The sequence below is a fragment of the Dipteris shenzhenensis genome, chromosome 11, assembly GCF_047967505.1.
Source record: "Dipteris shenzhenensis isolate YYH24624 ecotype China chromosome 11, Dip_SZ_1.0, whole genome shotgun sequence".
NCBI classification, from domain to species: Eukaryota; Viridiplantae; Streptophyta; class Polypodiopsida; order Gleicheniales; family Dipteridaceae; genus Dipteris; species Dipteris shenzhenensis.
Genome location: NC_141606.1, coordinates 47,198,255 through 47,219,129, shown reverse-complemented (window position 1 = coordinate 47,219,129; position 20,875 = coordinate 47,198,255). Strand labels below are relative to the sequence as shown.

Sequence of the window (20,875 nt, the reverse complement as noted above, 5' to 3'; positions counted from 1 at the left end):
TGGTTGTGGGAGACTTGTCATAGACCCTATCATGTGGACAAGTAAAGAGAACCCCAGAAAAATTGCAATGGGGGGAAGTCATCTAGTGTCTAGTTATACAGGCAGTGCTTAACTGGGCATCAAGCTCCACACACTAGCCAAGATGGTGCATATGAAGTTCAGAGCATTGATGCTGCATGGTACCATTTGAGTCAGTTTTGTCTCAGTTACTATAAGTGAGGAATGTGAAGGTGCTCAAGTGTCACAAAACATAAACCAGGCACATGTATCACATTGGCACCTGCTCCTGGACATGCTAACTGTCATGCTCATGTGCATGTGAGCAGAAACAGTCATTTTGCATCCTCAAGAAATGGTTTCCACAAAAGCAACTAGAACCACTAGCACTATCTTGTCTTGGTGCAATATGGGCAGGATGTCCTAACAGACAAATTTCCCTGCTTCCACTATGACCAGAAGGGATGAATTTGCACAAATAAATCGCACCAACAGCCAAGACCCTTTATAAAGCCCACAAGGTACACTAGAAAGATGTGTACAAGGACATGCTCAAATAATGGCTGACCTCAAAAGATTATATGGCGATAAATACAAAGAGCTTCATCTCAAGGTCAATGTGGTAGACTTCGCATGACAAGATTTTTCCTACAATGCATGCAACAAAAAGGAGGAACCTATTTCCAATCCCAATCTCCAAAAACATGATATTGCATTACCATCCTCCCCGAAAAATACATCAACCTCAAAGTTGATATCATACACATGTTCACAAACAGCAATGTCTCCTTTCTACCTCCGCAAGCTGCCGAGTATACCTTGAGCAGCCATAAAGTAGGAGCTTAAAGCATGAACTTCTGTTCATGTCCTACCACAATAGACCGACCGTCCCCCCCTCCCCCCCCTGGAAAAAAAAAAGGCTTGAAATATGCCAACAAAACATCCTTTTCACCTTAACTCACGAAAGAGCAAAATCCTCTGGACTCGTGCTTTCTCGAGCTATATCTCCATGCCACTCTTTAACCAGCCTGAACTCATTCTGGCAGGCTGCCATAAGACACTGATTGATCTGCATCAGAAAATTAGAGCATCATAAAGGATTTACAAAATTCAGTGTTAATAGATAGAAGTGATCTCTTTATATATCCTTCCAGAGTATTCGGTAGTCATGAGCAGACTTTCCTCACCAGCCAGTAAAGGAATTTACCTCTTTTAGTCTGACGATCTCCCTGTGGGCAGCAGCCAATAGATTATCCCTCAAGAAGTCACAATAACCTGTCTTATGGCAAGAGTGGTCTTTTACATGACTGGATTGTTGTTCATGTAGACCGTCGTCAACTTGACCCTCTTTAGTATACGAGCCACGATGGTCACCCAAACAATTTGTGCAACCATTCTGGCTTGCACAGCACCTTGACCTGGTATTTCCCTTGATGGTCGGTGTTGGACACTCCTGAAAATCCATCCCTTTTCTTTCTGTGGTGCCTCCCATATCTGTAGCGTTTTCAAGAGCTGAAAGACCTCCATTAATGCAGATCTTGCATTTTTCTGGACCTTCTTGATGCAATGTGCAGCTATTTTCAATTTCGAGTGGATCCGCAGATGATGCATTTGAAGACTGACACTTCTTCCCAGCCCTTTTTGCATTGGTCTTGCCAACATTTGTGGTCTCTATGTTGGAGACATGTTTACTAAGAGCATGAAACTTTTCTTGCCATTCCACAAGTTCAACTTGAAGATTTTGATTTCCAGAACGCAACTTTGCCTACATGCAACAGGAAGCACCTAAATTAAAACTGCTACTCAATCATAGGTCTGTCCACTCTTAAACTGATATGTATAAAAGCCTTTGAAGGATTACCAGTTCAGTCAGAAGATGTTGCTTCTCAGCTCCCAACACAGCTCGGACCTGCAAAAGCATGATTAGCTGCATAAATACAGCTCCAAAGAAATGATTTGTAGTGGTGTGTACATGTATGATAAATATTTTATATTATGTTTTTAGGGATGAATGTATATGTTCATGCATAAACATATGCATACATGTGTGTATACATGTATACAGACATAGGTACCTATGTGCATGTGTGTGCAGACACACGTGTGCACACATGCATACATGCCTGCGTGCCTCAACCTCTAAAGAAAAGTCGAGCACATTCTAGCAAGACCCTGGCAAGCAGATCCCCACCAACCTCACGAAGGCAAGGAAATTCAAGTTCGGTAATGCAATCAGTAATGGATATGTTCGGAAGCCCACTGCATAGTCTGCAAAGAGATGCAGCAGGAACAATGAAGGAACAATGAGAGATCCAAAGATAAGGATAAAATTTCAGAAATACATAAGATAAGAGGGCAAGAATCCTCAATCCCATGTGTGGCAATGCCCTCCTTTGTCGGCAACCTGGGGGCGGGGGCGGGGTAGGGGGGGGATTGGCAAAGAGAGACAGCCACTTCAATGACGAACAAGGCCAAGTAGAAGAGAGAAAAGGTAGGGGTGTGTGTGTGTGTGTGTGTGTGTGTGTGTGTGTGTGTGTGTGTATGCGCGTGAAAAAATAACACAAAATCCGGCCGTCACTACTGGGCACTCTAGACTCTTTGGAAACATAGAAATCACAGAGTCTTTGGTGATCCAGTTTTCTCTCCTTTTGTTTTTTTCGTCAATCTTTGCAGCAATCACTTTTAGATTGTCTACAAACACAATGCATAGATCATGATGTATATTGAGATTTTCTCTTGATGTAAACTTTTAACTTACCTATTTCTGGGTTGGCTCTCTTGTAATATAAGGTACTAAAGTTCTCACCACACAAAAGAAATGTGTGTGTGCGCGCGCGCTCGCACGCGTGTGCCTCAAAGTTGTTGCCATTGCATTCAAAAGACTAGCGTAATCTTTTATGGACAAGGGAGATTGTTTGCATGCGTGCGTGTGCCTCTAAGTTGTTGCCATTGCATTCAAAAGACTAGCGTAATCTTTTATGGACAAGGGAGATTGTTCAACCCACTCACTTGGTTCGTCATCTTGGTTATCCTCTGGGTTGGACGATTACTCATCGTCGCCAACAAGCTGACTGGATACTTGCAAAACTGAAGAAAAAGCTTGAATATCGGAAGTGATCGTCACAATTGTCAAACCAGAACATTCATGTCCGGTCACGAATTGTCGAGAGTCTTTTGGTTTTGATTTGAACTCTCTGATTAGTGCTACGCCTTCACGGTAAACTGCCCATTTTCCATCCTTTCTGGCAGCCCTGACTTTAGCTAATTCAGTTGCCTTATTCTTAAGTTGAGCTTGTGTAAGCTCCTCTTCTATCCATACATTGGTGCCTTTCAACTTGTAAGATTGTCGAAGAAGCTTAATCCGCATATCTTTTGACTTCAGCGCAAGGATTGCATGACCTTTATAGTGCAAAATAGAAGCAGGCCTGGGGTCGTCATCATCCTGCTCATCATCATCCACCAATTTTGAAGCTGGCCTGGAGTCGTCATCATCATCCACCAATTCAAGGTTGGGCAAGCTTGCTTTGATCTTTGTCAATATCTCACTATATGTGTCCTCCTCTTTGTACCAATCTTCTGGGAGTCCCCCTATTCTAATCTGCAAAGCATTATCACATCTAGCTTCGTTTTCTTTAATCTTTGCTTGAATATCTGACTTACATGCTTTGGTGTCCACTTCCACAATCACTTCCTTTCGTACTTCAATGTGAACAAGATCTTTGACTGTGAAGACTAGCTGCGGGGTAGGGAGGGAATCCTTCCAAGATTTTACAACCTCATCAATTATTGCCTGCTTAGCAAGGCCTTCCAAAATAGGAAGTCGAGCCTTTACTTCTACCAATTCCAATCGTAGCTCTCTCACTGCCTGCTGCAGAAAAAAAATATGATCCTGTTGCCCAAGGATGGGTCGTTTTGAGCCTTCTTGCTGGTAATTTCGTGCATATGGAAGGGGTGTGACGGCTGCAACTGTAGAGTACTGAGTGTTGATGGACGTTGAGGGAGTTGAGGGGGACTTGGAGGAGAGGTTAGGCCAACAATCCATAGTTGGTTGTCTGTTTGAACCCCCTAGCTTAACCTAACCCTCGGGTTGGGTTGGGGGTTTAGCCCAACTCGAGGTTAGGGTTAGTTAGCTGCTTCTAACGAGTATGGAGGGAGAGGTACGGCTGCTGCTGACAGACTATACGATACTGGCTGCCTACTGACGAGCTATATGGATGGGGGAGAGGTGCGGACGACGGGACTGTATGGTACTGGCTGCCTTCTGACGGGCTATTCGAACGACGGAGGTACTGACGAGGTGCAGAGGTACGGGCTGTGAAAGAGAGAGAGAGAGAGAGAGAGAGAGAGAGAGAGAGAGAGCATGTAATTCGTCACTATGGCAAGCATTATATGCTTACTCGAAAAGTACCAGTCAAGACTCCCTGGAAATCACTCAACTCACAGGGAAGTATCACATGCTCAAACTACTTGCCTTTGTCAGGCTAGACATTTCCTGCAATGTAATGACTGTAAAAAGATTGAGAAGTGGAAACCAAGGCCAAGCAGAGGGCATTTACTGATAAGGACTGCCCTTGATTATGTTTGCTAAGAAATTATTTCATGTATCATGTCAAATATTATGGATCTTTTTTGGCAATCACATCCCTTTTCCCCCTTTGCAGGGCTAGAGAATCATCTAGTTCTCTTACTAGAGTTTAATTTTGCCCTCCTAGGGTGTTAGTTTTCTCATGCCTTGCATGACGTATTTCTCCCATGAGGTTTGCTCTTGATGTTTCTTCATACTTGATAGAAGTCTTTACTTTTCTTTTTTCTTTTTTCTTTTTCAGAGAGGGGATCAGGGGGGAGGGTCTCATTATCACCGACCTTGTTTGAGCTCTATATGGATGAGCTCGAGACCTTCATTGGGATCCTAGGGGGGCTTGTTGCTCTCTTGCCATATCCTTGATCCAAATCCACTTATAAGCAAATGATGTGGTCTTACTCTCATCCTCATTAGAGGGCCTCCAACAACACTTGGATGCATTCTGCGAGACACATGACTTGAAGGTCAATCTTGGTAAAATCAAGGTCATTGTCTTCAATACATTCAGATCAACCATGCACCAATTGCACTTCTCACTTGATGGATTATCATTGGAGCTTGTTGCATCCTATACATACTTGGGGGTCGTTTCTCTTGCTCTTGAATGACTTGAATGATACTGCTTTCACTCTCATCCAAGATCCCAGGGCTGAGTCTCTTCCCTTTGACTCTTTGGTCCGACCAACGAGTATGCATGGCAGCCCTTGTTGGGGGCAAACCTATTAAAGACAGATTGTGCTCAAGTGGAGAGGCTTTAAGTTCTCTTTAGATGATCCACAAAAAGCCTTCAACCCATGTCATATAGACTTGGCTGAGTTTGGAGCATCCCCACTCCAGCTTGATGCAACATTCCAAGTTATCATGTACATGTATCACGTCAAGATATGGCTCTTACACCACATGCCAACATTGATTACCACAATTTGCCCTATCTTCATCCATGGCTTTGGCAATTGAGGACGACCAGAGGTATTGGTATGCAGATACACACACAGATGGTTTGAGATTCTAGGGCTCCACATCATAGTTACCAGGGAACGTCGTTCCGCCTTCCTGGAACGTGGGAACGCCGTTCCATGAAGGCATACTACACGAGAACGTCCCGAAACGACTAGGAACGTTCCCAAATGAGGGAACTCCATGGGAACGTTCCCAAATGGCATTCCGGCGTTCCCAAACCACGTTCCGACTTCTGACAGGTCACAGAGTGGTAAAAGTCACTTAATTGCTGTTTTTGGCCATGATTTTGGCCATAGTTTGCTGCTCCTACTTGCTCCAACCACTCAGCCCCTCCTCTCATCCACTCAACCCCCATTTTATTTAAATATTTTGGTATGTTTCCATGTGATTTGATGATGTGTCATATCCCATTCCCGTTCCCATTCCCCCATTCCCTCTTCCCGATACATTCCTGTTTCGACCCCCCACATTCCTGAAACATTCCCATTCCCTGGTAACTATGCTCCACAGAGATAAATTACCCCTATTTTAGTATAGGGGTGAGACTCTCTCCGTCCCGCTCACATATCGCGAGGTGAATCCGATTATCCTAAAGAATCTCTTACGGCTACACTGACTCAAGACCTGGTTTGAACTTGGCACCTAGTGAACTTCCTATGAACCTTAGTTTCTACAAGGACCACTTCCTATGGATTTTATAGGAGGGCTTCATCGACCCACCAAGATATACATAGATCCATCTCCCCCACTCCTTGAGCATATTAATCAAGCAATTCCATGTCTCATCACACCTACTTCTCATTTAGAGTGGATGGACCAAGGGCATACCCAAAGAGGGTCGCATCTATACTTTGTGATATTTGAAAGAAAATGAGTCGAAGGAGCACTTTGCTTTCAAATGCCTTGTATACTATGAGATCCAAGGTCGTTATTATTGCCTTGTATCTAGTTTCTTATTGTTGGGATATCTCAAGGTGTATGCCTCAGGCACACCTTATGTTTCTATGTGTGAGTGCTAGAGGCACAGTTAGGTGCCCACAAGCACAGTTAGGTGGTGGAAAAGCCACATAGGATGATTGAGTGAATCTAGGAGCAGATTGAGGAGATGATTGTGGAGCTTTGAGGTCATCAGTGATGTCAGTGACCTTGTATGAGGTGTCTACTTAAGGACCTCTTTCTTCTTCATTCTATAAGCAAGTATTCTGAATTTGTGTCAACTCTACTCTTTCCTTTCAGTATTACAACATGGTATCAGAGCCCTTTGATCCCCCTTGAGCCCATTTTTGCCACATCATCATCTTCTTCTTCATCTTCTTCTTCTCCATTTTCCTCTTTCTTCCCAAAATCTTTGAGAGCTTGGTTCTCCATCTACAAACAGCCATTGCCCAAACCCTCTGAGCTGGAAACTCCTCTAGTATGGGCGAACTTCCACCTGCAAGCAATTGAAGAAAAAACGTCTGTGGTGGCTGCCATTCTCCAAACAGCGAATTTCTTATGTTGCTCAATACTCCCTGCATACTCCGCCATTGCCTGAGCCCTCTTAGGAGTAGATGGGCGACCTCAAGACGAAGATTTTGAGCCATTTTTCAGGTCATTTGGTTCAGTAACGAGGGAGAAATCGTCAAAACTCAGTTTCAGCCTGTAGCAACTCTCCCGGGCAAAAGTGCGCACCATTTCGTCCAACCTCTGTGCTGGACCTTCTCTGGTATATGAGCTTTCTTTTGCTTCAGAAAGCCCTCTTTTCCTTGCTTTGAAGAGTGAGCTACAAGCCCTCCAAGTTCAGCTTTTCATTTTTGACAGTTTTGGACAAGTTTTGAAGATGATGCTACATAAAATGCTACTCTAGCATTTCTGGTCTTTTGAAGTTTTCAATAACTTCATTACAAGTGTTTCTTCAGTTTTGTTTTGACTTGCTAGACCTGGTTGTGATTGGAAAGTGTTTATTTCATCCACTTCTATGAAGCATGTAAAAGGAAGCATCATTGTTTGAAATCTAGTCACTACTATTTGCTACATTAAATGCTTATATTTTGAAGCATTTCAGTTGTTATTCTAAGCCCTGTAAGAGAGAAGACACTACCCAATACTTGGGTTAGAGCCTCTCATGGCTTGCTTATGCAAAATATGTGAAAAGCCAAAACATAAAGCAATGTCTTGTTATGCTACAAAGGATGAAAATGCCAACCTGACTTCCTTGTTGAAGATTGCCAAAACAATGGTTGCCAAAAAGGAAGCAACTACAGAGATCTACCCTCTCATGGCACTTTTATTTGACTCCAAGTAAAAGAAAAAGATGAAGCTCAGATACCTAAGATATGCTTCTCTACACAACTATGGAGATGACAAGATAATTGTTCTCTTGAAGGATATGACTTTCAGATCCACTTGTTCTATCATAGTACCATCTTATAAGGCACTAGACACTACCCATGTGGTAAGACCTTGCCTTGACATGGATATTTTGCCTCCACAAGATGAGGCATCCCATGAAGATTATGCATTTTAAATCATCTCTATGTATGCTCCAGATCTCTCTTTTATGTCAAGGTACTCAGCCTGGATAGTCCTCCAAAATGAATGAAATAAACTATTGTGTTTTTGTGTGTTTTGTAAACACCTCTGGTCACCTTATGATGTAGGCCATGTGTATGTTTTGTTCCATGGTACCTCCTACAGACATTGTGTGCATGTACATGTAGGAGAGATAACCATTGGAAGGTCTGTTTGTATCCCTTTCTGTTTACCTTACACCCAAGGGAACCCTTGCTAGCATGAGAACCTAGCCATAGATTTATCCTTGACCACCATGAGATGGCATGAGAAACTATGAGACTAGATGTATCCTTGACATAGCCTGAGGCATTTCCTTGAGGGGGGGTTTGTTGGGATATCTCAAGGTGTATGCCTCAGGCACACCTTATGTTTCTATGTGTGAGTGCTAGAGGCACAGTTAGGTGCCCACAAGCACAGTTAGGTGGTGGAAAAGCCACATAGGATGATTGAGTGAATCTAGGAGCAGATTGAGGAGATGATTGTGGAGCTTTGAGGTCATCAGTGATGTCAGTGACCTTGTATGAGGTGCCTACTTAAGGACCTCTTTCTTCTTCATTCTATAAGCAAGTATTCTGAATTTGTGTCAACTCTACTCTTTCCTTTCAGTATTACAACACTTATCTTACCCAAATTAGGTGGTGGAAAAGCCACATAGGATGATTGAGTGAATCTAGGAGCAGATTGAGGAGATGATTGTGGAGCTTTGAGGTCATCAGTGATGTCAGTGACCTTGTATGAGGTGCCTACTTAAGGACCTCTTTCTTCTTCATTCTATAAGCAAGTATTCTGAATTTGTGTCAACTCTACTCTTTCCTTTCAGTATTACAACACTTATCTTACCCAAATTAGAGATGCCTAGCAACTTTCATTGATGAGGTTGTCCTACACAGGTAGCATTTCCTCTAGACACTGGCGAGATCAAGGTGTACAACCAGAGTCCACTCACAACAACATGATCACTAAGTTTTTCCAATCAAGCAACAGTGGATCCAAGGACAAAAGCGAGAGCCATGGCAGACTCGCCAATATGTTGAGGCGATCAAATCGAGGGACTCTCCTTCTATGCTCACCAAATCAAAGACACTGTCGACAGGGGTGACAGAGACAATTGTCCAACGTAGGACCATAGCTAAGAAACCATAGCGGACCACACATGCCAACCATCACTGATGCTCTATCACAAGCTTTATGCTGCCGCAATCTCATACATCGTTAGCTCCCTCTTTGGCTTGACCCCTCCACTAGCTCCCAAACGATCATCACAAGCTACCACATGCTTCCATCTTCTCCATGGGCTCAGAGATTTCTTTTTTTTTTTAATGGGAGTTTTTGCGATTATGGCTTTGTTGTATTCATACTAGTATTGATGCTAGCTTAGAGGCTCCATCCTTTTAACTCATTGTATCATGTTCTTTCAATCTTATAGACACTTCGGTCTTTCAATAATCTCTCTCTAAGGACCTGCCAGAGAACATGTAAGTACAATGTATTCAGATTCAGCAGAGTTCTCTCATACACAACAATAACAAACAGTCTTGGATTAAGATGGACAGCTCATCAAACAAGAAACAAGGGAGAAACAACATAAATATAGTGTCATTGGGGAAAACATACAAAAGGTTGATGATTCAAATGCCAAAGCTTGTATATTGAATCACTACAGAAAAGGATTGGGGAACAAGGGATGCAGCATAAACTAAGGAATCATATGCAAAGGGACTTGAACAAGTGGAAAGAGTAGATGCAAACAGAATGGAAAACTCAGTTAAACAATGCAAGAAGATATGGCTCAAATAAATGAAGAGCTGAATACCATCAAAGAGCATGTGAAATCCCTCGAGGCACAAGCGGAAGAGAAAACAAACCAAGCACTAGAAGAGCTCAAATCAGCAAATGAAACTTTCAAAAAGGAGATGGCTGCTATTCAAGCCAATATACAAGGTAAACATGCAGAGTTCACGCAGCAAATAATAGAGGGAAAAGAGAATATTCTAGAACGGAAAGACATGGGTAAGAAAGGTACATCAGCCCCAAAGAAGGCCTTCATCTCTCATGCCTTAGAGGAGGAGAAAAGACCGAGCAGCAAAGCCCTTAATGTGTTGGTAAGAGGCTTGGCAATAGGTGACACCCCGATGGCGGATGTAAAGGCACTCATGACCAATATGGGGATCAATCTCACCTACGAGGCTGTGTGGCGAGTGGAAAAGGATGGCGCACCCACAAGGCCATTGATAGTTAAATTTAGGACTGCCGCTGATAGATCCACTTTCATGAGTATGAGAGCCACGTTGAAGGGGACCAAAAAATTCCTAGATGATGATCTTACACTCTTGCAGCAAGAGCACCGAAGAGAGGGCAGGATGTGTCGTGGCAGCCAGAGAAGAAGGAAAGTGGGCAATCTAAAGACAAAAAAGTCATAATCCGAGAAAGGAAAGAAAAAGGAGAGAAAATAGGTGGGGACAACACATGAGGAAAAGTCATAATTATCCGCTTGGGACGTGAGGAGTCACGGCTGGCCGATCTAATACAAATCGTATTGTACACAGATGACATAGTCCTTCTATCCTCCTGAGCAACAGACACCTAGATGCCCAAGAGGTGTTTTGCGTGCACACTTTTTTTTTTGGTGAAATTACACACACACACACACAGAGTATTTGACGGTTAAACTTGGCAAGACCAAGAAAGGAGAGGAAATAGGTGGGACAACACAAGAGAAAAAGTCGTAATCCGAAAATGAGGTGAGGAATCATGGCTGGCTGATCTTATATAGATCATATTCTACACAAATGATAATCCTATCCTCCTCAACAACATGATTGCAGAGACACCTAGGTGCCCAAGAGGTGTTTTGCAGAGAGAGGGATTTCATGGTTACTTGGAGTGCTGTGTGTCAACCAGGCTGTGTCACGGCTTCCCACCTACTTGGAGCACCACCACTATTGTGCTGATACACAAAGTCGGAGACCCTATGGAGACTAGGAATTACCGTATCCTCAAGATTAGCCATACGCTGGCCAAGATTTATGGATCAGTTCTAGAGAGGGAGCTTAGCAGTCATATAGAGGCTCAAGGGCAACGGGCAATAAGACAGGTAGGATTCCAGAGACAACATTCTACCCTAGATCACATCTTCACTCTAAGGGCTATCATCAAGGAGACGAGATCTAGACACCAAAACGTCTACGCATGCTTTGTAGACTTTCGAAAGGCATTTGACACTGTCCACGATCTCACATGATGAAGAGATTACAAGAGATGAAGATCTCAGAGACATTGATATGAGGAGTGACGAGCCTACATGAGTCAATCAGAGGCAGAGTTCGTGCCCCAGTGGTCTATCGGATTGGGTTGAAAGTACAATCGGACTGAAGCAAGGTTGTCCCATCTCACCGACCCTTTTTGGGCTCTACATTGATGATATCACTTCTTTCATAGACCACCACCTAGGAGGTGAAGGATTGGCTGATCTTATGATACAGATACTACTATATGCTGATGACATAGTCCTTATCTCATCCTCAACGGAGGGGCTACAGAGACATCTGGAGACCCTAGAGATGTTTTGCAAAGAGAGAGACATAATAGTCAATCTTGGGAAGACCAAGGTTATGGTCTTCAACACCTCACATGCAATGCTTCATCAATTTAGATTCACCTATCGAGATGAGCCATTGGAGATAGTGCAGTCCTACACATATTTGGGAACAATCTTCACAAGACCCCATTCACTATGGCACATGCAGCCCAGATGATCTAGATACCGCTATATGCTGATGACATAGTCCTTATCTAATCCTCAACAAAGGGGCTATAGAGACATTTGGAGGCCCTAGAGGTGTTTTGCAAAGAGAGAGACCTAACAGTCAACCTTGGGAAGACCAAAGTTATAGCCTTCAACATCTCACATGCGATGCTTCGTTGACTTAGTTTCACCTATCGAGATGAGCCAGTGGAGATAGTGCAGTCCTACACATTTGGGAATAGTCTTCACAGGACCCTGTTTCCCTATGACACATGCAGCCCAGACTCACATGGGGGCAAGGTGCTTTGGCACAATTGGAGAGACAGTGCTTCCAAGCACAGTTTCAGGACCACAATGAACAGACTCCCTTCCCTTCAGTACAGTATGAGATGCATCCCTTGACTCGATCTCACGAGATGAGATTAACCGTATCATATGGTTAGATCTCCTTCAACTCCACACATCTCGAACTTGGAGAGGGGGGATCAGGAGCTCCCCACCAAGACCCAATTTCAACGCAATCATTTCTTGAGCGCCTCAAAGGAGGGGTTCATCATCAGACCCCCCCAATATCTCGAGGACAGAGGAGCCTCACATGCATTGAGGATCGCTATTGGTGGGCAGATGTGGGTTTCATCCAATCAACTAAGGATTGAGACAAGGAGAGCAACACGTTTACCCAGAGCAACGGATGTGCATGCTATGCACACTAGGAGTGATTGAGACAAAGGAGCACTTTCTCTGCGCTTGCCCAACCTACTACAAGATGCGAGGGTGATACTACTATCTCTACCAGGATGGGAGTGGCTTCGACCCACTATCACGATCGATCCACTTCCATGACCAAGTCTGTGTTGGGCTCTATATGCTTGAGATACGTAGACACACGGAGACCGTACTACGATAGATCACAAAGCAATAGGGGACGACCAAACCATAGAATATAGAGACTGATCAGACACGACGACGGCGGGTCACAAATTTCTATGTCTTTGAGTCAACCCCAGAACACAATGGGATGGAGGAGTAAGAGCTAGGCGATATGCAAGCAGTTTGGATTTCTGAGAGGGGAGTACAGAAGCCACTCGCGACACGGAGAGCAACTACAGCGCCCTCTATTGAGGTCATATTCAGAGTGACCCCTTGTCTCGCGCGGTCTCCTCTGAGGAAAGTTGTAATAGATCTAGCTCAACGAGTTCAAAGATCGAGGAGACCACGTCCCCCTTTGCCCCCATAGCATGAGATCGCCTGACAGACGCAAATCTAACACATTTTCACTGCTCATAGGCATGCCATCACAGTGCCGGGTTTCGGATTCTGAGTTCCAACTCCAGTCTCAACCTACCTTAGATAGCACGGCTTTCTGCGGATCTCTCTCTCTCTCTCTCTCTCTCTCTCTCTCTCTCTCTCTCTCTCTCTCTCTCGCGTCCTAGCTGAGCCGAGCTCCATGGTTTAGCCCAAGGCGTCAGTGAAGCCATGGAGCATTTATCTACTTGCCAAGCCCTAACAACCATAGCTTGAAGAGCGGCCACAGCAGAGCTAAAGAGCCGCCCCCAATGTTCAAAGAGCTCGTAGTCGTGCAACTCCATTATCAACATCACAGAAAATTGTTGCCACAGTCGAGTTTGACGAATCCTTTGTTCAATTGCTGCGCCATAGTCGAGTGTGAAGAATCCTAGCCACCACTTGCACATAGCAACTTCAAACTCGAACCCTAGCCGCTAACAATTTTCCTTCTCAGCTCACACACAGCAACTCACTAAAGCTCGTTGCAGCTCGAAAAAGACCATTGACAGGAACGTTGATCTTCTAGTGAAATTTGACATTGATCTTTTGATGAAACTTGATGGAGACGTTAATCTTTTGGCAAAAAAGTCGACGGAAATGCCCAATGACCAAAACAAAGGTCAAGTCCTTCACACAAGCCGTGAGTTCTTTTGCAAGAGCCTCTCCAATCGAAAACCGAACATGGCAAGATGAATGCAAACACACAATGGTTCCGTAAGAGCAAATCGACAACCTTCAAAGGGAGAACTGTGAGCTAAAAATATAAATGGAGAATGTATTCAAGCACCTCACATCTCAAGAAGCAATCTAACCAAGAACGCATTCAAGAAGCTGTAAACCAGTGTGTGAGTGATCCTCCTTTGCATGTTATTTCTAAGCTTGATAATTTGATTTCGCACAAGGTCAAGTCAAAACTCGATAAACATGTGGATTTAGCGTTGAAGGAAGAGAAAGCTAGAGAAAAACTTGCACTTAATGTGAGGATTGGAGGTTTGCTGAAGCATTGGCGAAGCGATGATATCAAAGTTCTTTTACCGTTTAAACATTTCTTGAAGACGTAGCTAACGCCATGCCAATGCTCACTTGGGATACTTCAGTAGTTGAGGCACTTCAATGCACACCACAAAATCATGCCACCGTCACATTCAAGACGAGAGGATAGGTTGGCAATTCTTAGCCAAACCAAAGCCTTGAAAGGCACCAAGACATGGATAGTAGAAGATAGTAGCTTCGGATGAAGGCTAATGAACTCCAAAAAGTACATGAGGCTCCAAAGAATGGAAAATGAGCAATATAGCAATCATCAAAGAGTTTAAATCTAAACCAAAAGACTCTCAATCTTAAACCGATGTATGCCTGACCACAGTTTTCAAACTATTATTTAGGTGCCCCTAAATAATTGGAGCTGCTTTTTGCACTCCTTGTGAGTTGCCATGTGCCATCCCTAAGCAGATGTACTAGATGATTTTTTTGTTGTCCCATAAACCTGTTGGTCTCTCGAGACATTAATAGACTCTCTCTCTCTCTCTCTCTCTCTCTCTCTCTCTCTCTCTCTCACTATGAGCACATGCGCAAGTACATTCATCACATATCAGCAAAGAGCAAAACAAGGTGGACACAAAATGTTTTAGGAAACTTGAAACAACTGTCAACCTTGCAAAGCTCGTGATCATAATTAACAGGTGTTGCAACCACTTCTTGGCGTTTCAAATCTGCAACCTGACCGAAAAAGAAAATTGTTAATTTGTATACACACATTACTGCTCAAACCATGACAATTGAAAAAAATATTCACAAAGTTAGAATAGTGGAATGCACATTCAGCGCCATATCCCAAGAACATCAAACATAATACATATTGTGAGAACAATACAATTGCAATTCAATTTTGAAAGCAATGCTAAAACAAAACTTATTGGAGAGAGTTCAAAAAGAAATTCATTATGCAATGACTTATAAGCGTAGTGGAAAGAGCAATGGGAATGCCACATTGTATGACAGTTCATCAAATCAGATGAAAATATACCAAAATACGAAAACAAAGTCAATTTTAGTAGCTCTTAACTTTCCATTTCAGCTTTAAGAAAGAGGGATGGAACTTGAAAGGGCAGGAGAGAGAGAGAGAGAGAGAGAGAGAGGAAGGGGGGGGCAGGGACTCCTGCAAAAAAATGCAGGAAAAGGGAGGGGCTGAGCAGGGAGAACTTAGAAGAAAAGGGGGCTGAAGCTTGAGAGTAAGGACTGCGAGGTGAACCTGAGAGGAGAGAACTAAGAGAAAGGGGCTGAGCAGAGGGTGGGCTGACCAGTGAGAGGTGCGTTGAGAGGCTGAGTGGGCTGAGAAATTGAGCAGAAGGGCTAGAGAGTGGAGGCGACGCCGATTATTGCAGAGGGGGGACAGCACGGTTCGAAAATGCAGAAGATTTTTCACCGTGCCAAGCAAGGAAACGGGAAAATGCGAGGGAATTTAAGTTGGAACGTGTTCCAAGAATGGTTCAATGGTGGAATGAACTTCCCTAGCGTTCCATGCCCCAATACACATTCAAGGTACATGGAACGGGTATCGAGTATGGCTCCAATTAGGGAATGGCATTTCACCCCTCTAGATGGGGAACGGTGTTACCTGGTAAGTATGTTGATAAGACCCTACAAAAAACCAACACTACTCTTCTTCTTCTTTTTTCAAGAAAGAGACTTCTACTAAGTAAGGGAAAAAACCCGCGAGAGCATGCTCAAAGCGGAATACATCAAGTAACCATGAGGATAAATAAACCCCCTCAAAATGAGGTGGAAAACAACCAAGGCAGAAAGTACCACCTCAACCCTGTAAGAGTCTCAAAGAAGAAAGAAGAATCCTTCCATTTCCTGAAGAAAGCAACCCTCCTAGCTGAGACTGCACGGGAGTCTCCCTACATGCTCATCCATACTGCCATCAAAGTATGTATGGTGTCTGTCCAGATACTAGCCAATGTGTACGAGGGATGAACCTGAGTTCTCTCCAATGCCTCTGTGCATCTGGCTCTCTAGATATGCCAAGCTGCTATGCTCGCCAGTGTCTCCCAAGAGGTGTCCACAAGGCATGTACAATTGCAAAAGGAAGGTGTGATACCACATCCAAAGAACAGGACTCAATCTAATGACGTCGAATCAAAATGGCCCGAGAAGAGTCATGTCTCTCAAAAAAGACCTGAGGCCCAATAAGAGAACGCAACCCTATAGCAGCCTCTACAGCCCCCTCGGCCCCTCCATATCCATGTTCACGTGGGATATGTTTCGTGTCATAAAGAATGGGGAGTGCACAAAGTGACTAAAAATCCTGGCTACCCCCATCCAAATTATCCTCGCCTGTCTACAATCCCATAAGCAATGCTGAATCGTCTCCAAACCAGAGAGGCAACGACGGCAAGTAGGATCGGCCCTGAATCTAGATCTCCAAAGGTTCGCTGCAATCACACCATGGATAGAAAGCCAAAAGAAAAGAGTGATCTTTCTATTTCTGTCAGATTTCCAGAGTCTCCTCCAAAAGCACCTCTGCAAATCCACAGTAATATCAAATGCCTCCCAATGAAGAACTCTGGAAGGTCTCCAACCTCTACTACTGAGCTGGAATCTCCAGGCATTACTGACCGTGTAGCGAAAGAAGGGGATGCTCTTCTCCCGATGCTCTGCGTCAATCCACTCCTACTCTCCAGAGTCCCACTGCAAATACCTAATGGGAATTCCCCCGTAGAGCCAAGTCTCCAAGATCCAATGGAGAGAAGCTAGGGGTCTGGGTCAAGGAACCACTCTGAATCTGATCCTTGCTCCAAAAGACCTATAACCCTAATAGGCTGAAAGGCAGACAAGCAAGATGTCCTCTGTGGACCCAAACAATCTGCCACCATCATGCTCATCAAAAACCAAGGCATCTCCATGTGCATCTCGAAAGGCCAAAACTTGAAGAGGAATACCCCCTCCCGTAAAAGCACCTGCCTAAGTGGAGCAAGTGAGAGGCATATCATCTGTGTCCACCCTATCCACTAAAAGGGCTACCTCAATGTGCAAGATCCTTCCTACACTCCCTCTGAGATGTCCTGTCAACTAAGATTTAGTCTCCTCTGGAAGCCTCCGGAACTTTCCATGACCCCAGAAATGAGACAAGTCCCCTCTCCCATTTGGTCCACTGCATGTAGTGTGAAGCAATAAGTGGTCTGCCAAGATCATCCAATATACTGTCATTCCACAAGACCGGTTGCCTATCAATCTCTTCACGATTGGCCATTGATCAGGGCTAGAATACCAATGTATTATCAAATTTTCAATGTTCCAACATTTCATATTATACCTCGGATACTTCAATGGTTTCATTAATGCCATTTGCACTTTAGGAAAGTGTAGTAGACTCCTCTTCCTATTCCCATACACAGAGTGTATTGCATTATGCATTCAAATTTTGGCCTCATAAGCCTTTTTAGTCTTCTACAGAGGTTAATAAACACCTCTCTCTCTCTCTCTCTCTCTCTCTCTCTCTCTCTCTCTCTCTCTCTCTCTCTCTCTCTCTCTCTCTCGCTCGCTCGCTCTCGCTTCTATATCCTCCAATAAACACATCATGTACCTGAACACCGTACTTTGAAAACTAGTACACATCAGGTCCAATTAGTCTTTGTGCCACCGAGCAATGAACCTTGAACTTATTTGGTCCACAGCTCCACATTGATACCTTGCCTACTAGAATGTCAACTAATTAGGGCCAGAAGCAGCCCATAGTCCCTCCCACAAGCCCTCTCTGGTTGTGACCCGCCGTGGGGGAACCCGGAACTAGTGCTAGAAGGTTAGGGTAGTTTGGGCAACAACTACCTTAAAACCACCTGACATAGATGAAGAATCCCATTCTAAGTCTTGGTCTTTCCTAACGCACTCGCACAAGCCTCTCCACCAACTATGAACCTGTAAGCAAACCTCGTGATTGAAGGTTTCAATACCCAAGGTCACTGTAGGCCCGATAGATGCTGAGGATTTTGGATCTCTTCATAACAAACTTCACGATATTGCGAGCAGTGGAGAAAATAGCACCAATCCAAGCTATCTTTTCTAGGTCCTCAATCAAAAGATCAAGGCAATGTGAGGCACATGGTGTCCAGACGATCTTTGGGAGCTCATCTTGCAACATCTCACCCATAGACACACAATTACTACCATTATCTGTCACTACTTGCATCACATTGTCCGCACCTATCTCCAAGATGGCTGCACGGATGTGGTTCCAAATGTACAATCCTGTAATCGCTGTATCTATGACAAAGGCATCTATGGCTCTCAAGAACATTGTCCCCTTGCAAGAAGACACTAGAATGTTGTACACACTCCTCTTGCGTACTTCTGACCATCCATCACATAAGAGTGTGCACCCATACTTTACCCAAGTTTCAAGGGCTTCATTTGTGCTTCGACATGTGTCCTCTCTCTTCTTAGCTGTCTTGTCCTCAAGGCTTCACATGTAGTCCCTTCCCATTCATACCCAATGCGACAGATAGCTCTCATGGCCTTCTTCCATCGCAAAGTCTTCGCCACATGAAAGAGTATTGCACATTGTATAAAGAGCTTTGTGAGCTCACTAGTGGCCTTCTTGATTGCCTGCTTTTACATCCTTACTTGTATGCTAAACCTTTGTAATGAGCCTCTTTTTCCCACAGTAGCATCCACATTACCTGCTCCATGTGACAAGGGTGTGGCTCCGCGTCCTCGATCTCTTCGTCGTCTTGATTTGTTGCAACAACCATGCACTTACGCTTCCATTCTTGAAGGCCATTCAGCAAATCAAGCGGCACATGCTCACACATACCTATATCCTTGTTGGGAACACCCGCTAGATGGTCTTTCAACCGTGTGACAGACTCCATTTTGCTGATGCTACAAAAGTTGCATTTCCACTTCTTAGAGCCACCACTCCCCGCATAACTATCAATGTAGGTGACATGTCTCCAATACGCATCTTTCGGCATTGTTGAGACTAGGTAATCGGTATTTGGAAAAGGAGGAGGAGGAGGAAGAGGAGGGAGAGTATGAGAAGTAGGAGGAGGACTTAGGGAGGGAGTAGAGTGAAGCGGATAGAGAAGAAAGAAAGAAAGAAAGTCTATTAACGCCCACTGGAGACCCAAAGGTCTATGGGAGTCGAGACAGCAAGAAACCCTCTAGTACATCTGCTTTAGGAAGGGCACATGGCAGCTCCCAAGGAGTGCAAAAAGCAACCCCGATTATTTAGAGTACCAACATGATATTCTAGAAGAGTAAACAGCCATACATCAATTTAAGACTGAGAGTCTTTTGGTTTTGATTTAAACTCTTTGATTAGTGCTACGCCTTCACGATAAACTGCCCATTTTCCATCCTTTCTGGCAGCTCTGACTTTAGCTAATTCAGTTGCCTTAATCTTGAATTGAGTTTGTGTAAGCTCCTCTGCTACCCATACTTTGGTGCCCTTCAACTTATAAGATTGTCGAAGAAGCTTGATCCGCATATCTTTTAACTTCAGTGTAAGTATTGCATGACCTAGTGCAAAATAAAAGCTGTCCTAGAGTCGTCATCATCTTGCTCATCATCATTCACCCATTCAATGTTGGGCAAGCTTGATTTGATCTTTGTCAATATTTCACTATATGTGTCCTCCACTTTGTACCAATCTTCTAGGAGCCGCCCTATTCTAATTTTCAGAGCATTATCACATCTAACTTCATGTTCTTTAATCTCTGCGTGGATATCAGACTTACACGCTTTGGTGTCCACGTCCACAATCACTTTCTTCTTAGCAGTTTGTACTTCAATGTGAACAAGATCTTTGACTATAGAGATTAGCTACGGGGTAGGGAGGGAATCCTTACAAGATTTTACAACCTCATCAATTACTGCTTGCTTACCAAGCCCTTCCAAGATGTGAAGTCAAGCCTTTACTTCTGCCAGCTCTAATCGTAGCTCTCTCACTACCTGCTGCAGATAAAAAATATGATCATGTTGCCCGAGGATGGGTCGTTTTGAGCCTTCTTGTTGGTAATTCCGTGCATATGGAGAGGGTGTCATGGCTGCAACTGTAGAGTACTGAGTCCTAATGGATGTTGAAGGAATTGAGGGAGTTAAGGGAGACTTGGAGGAAAGGGTAGGCCAGTCCATAGTTGGTTGTATAATGAACCCTCTAGCTTAACCTAACCCTCGGATTGGATTGGGGATTTAGCCAACTCGAGGTTAGGGAGAACTAGGACTAGACTAGGTACGAATGAGAGATATGGACAGATGGAGGGGGTTGATGGAGGGAGGTACGTAGGTAGTACAGACGATGGACGGAGGCTTTGGTACGGAGGTACGGGCAGAAGAGGCTGTACGGCTGTGGTACAGACAGAGAGGCTATATTGTTATACAGTACGGGAGACTGTGCAGTTATGGTACGGGAGAAGCTGTACGGAGGTGAGGCTATGGTACGGGAGAAGCTGTATGGAGTTGAGGCCATGGTACGGGAGAAGCTATACGAGAGGTGAGAGAGAGAGAGAGAGGTGGAGTGGGTGAGGGGGGCTGAGGCGAAGAGGTTGAGCGGAGGGGAGGCGGAGGATGGAGGAGAGGATAGAAGAGAGTGGAGAGTATGTAGGAAAGAAGAGTGGAGTGGAGGATAGGAGAGTGGAGAGTAGGTAGGAGAGAAGAGTGAAGTGGAGGGTAGGAGAGTGGAGAGTAGGTAGATCGTAGGAGAGTGGAGGACAGGAGAGTGGAGAGTAGGTAAGAGAGAAGAGTGGAGT

The 20,875-nt window shown here is 44.2% G+C and overlaps 1 protein-coding gene across 2 annotated transcripts in view; it reads right to left on the bottom strand.

The window, feature by feature from the left end:
- Positions 1-566: 566 nt before the first annotated feature.
- The window catches only part of LOC147897093 (uncharacterized), a 43,825-nt gene continuing 23,516 nt past the window's right edge, over positions 567-20,875 (bottom strand). For both annotated transcript variants that reach the window (XM_087381729.1, XM_087381728.1), the window contains exons 11-14: positions 14,778-14,843; positions 1,859-1,906; positions 1,205-1,762; positions 567-1,066 (exon numbers count right to left, since the gene is read on the bottom strand). In XM_087381729.1, the coding sequence (XP_087237855.1) occupies positions 956-1,066; positions 1,205-1,762; positions 1,859-1,906; positions 14,778-14,843 (783 nt within the window). In that variant the 3' untranslated portion in view covers positions 567-955. The remainder of the gene's footprint in view (positions 1,067-1,204; positions 1,763-1,858; positions 1,907-14,777; positions 14,844-20,875) is intronic.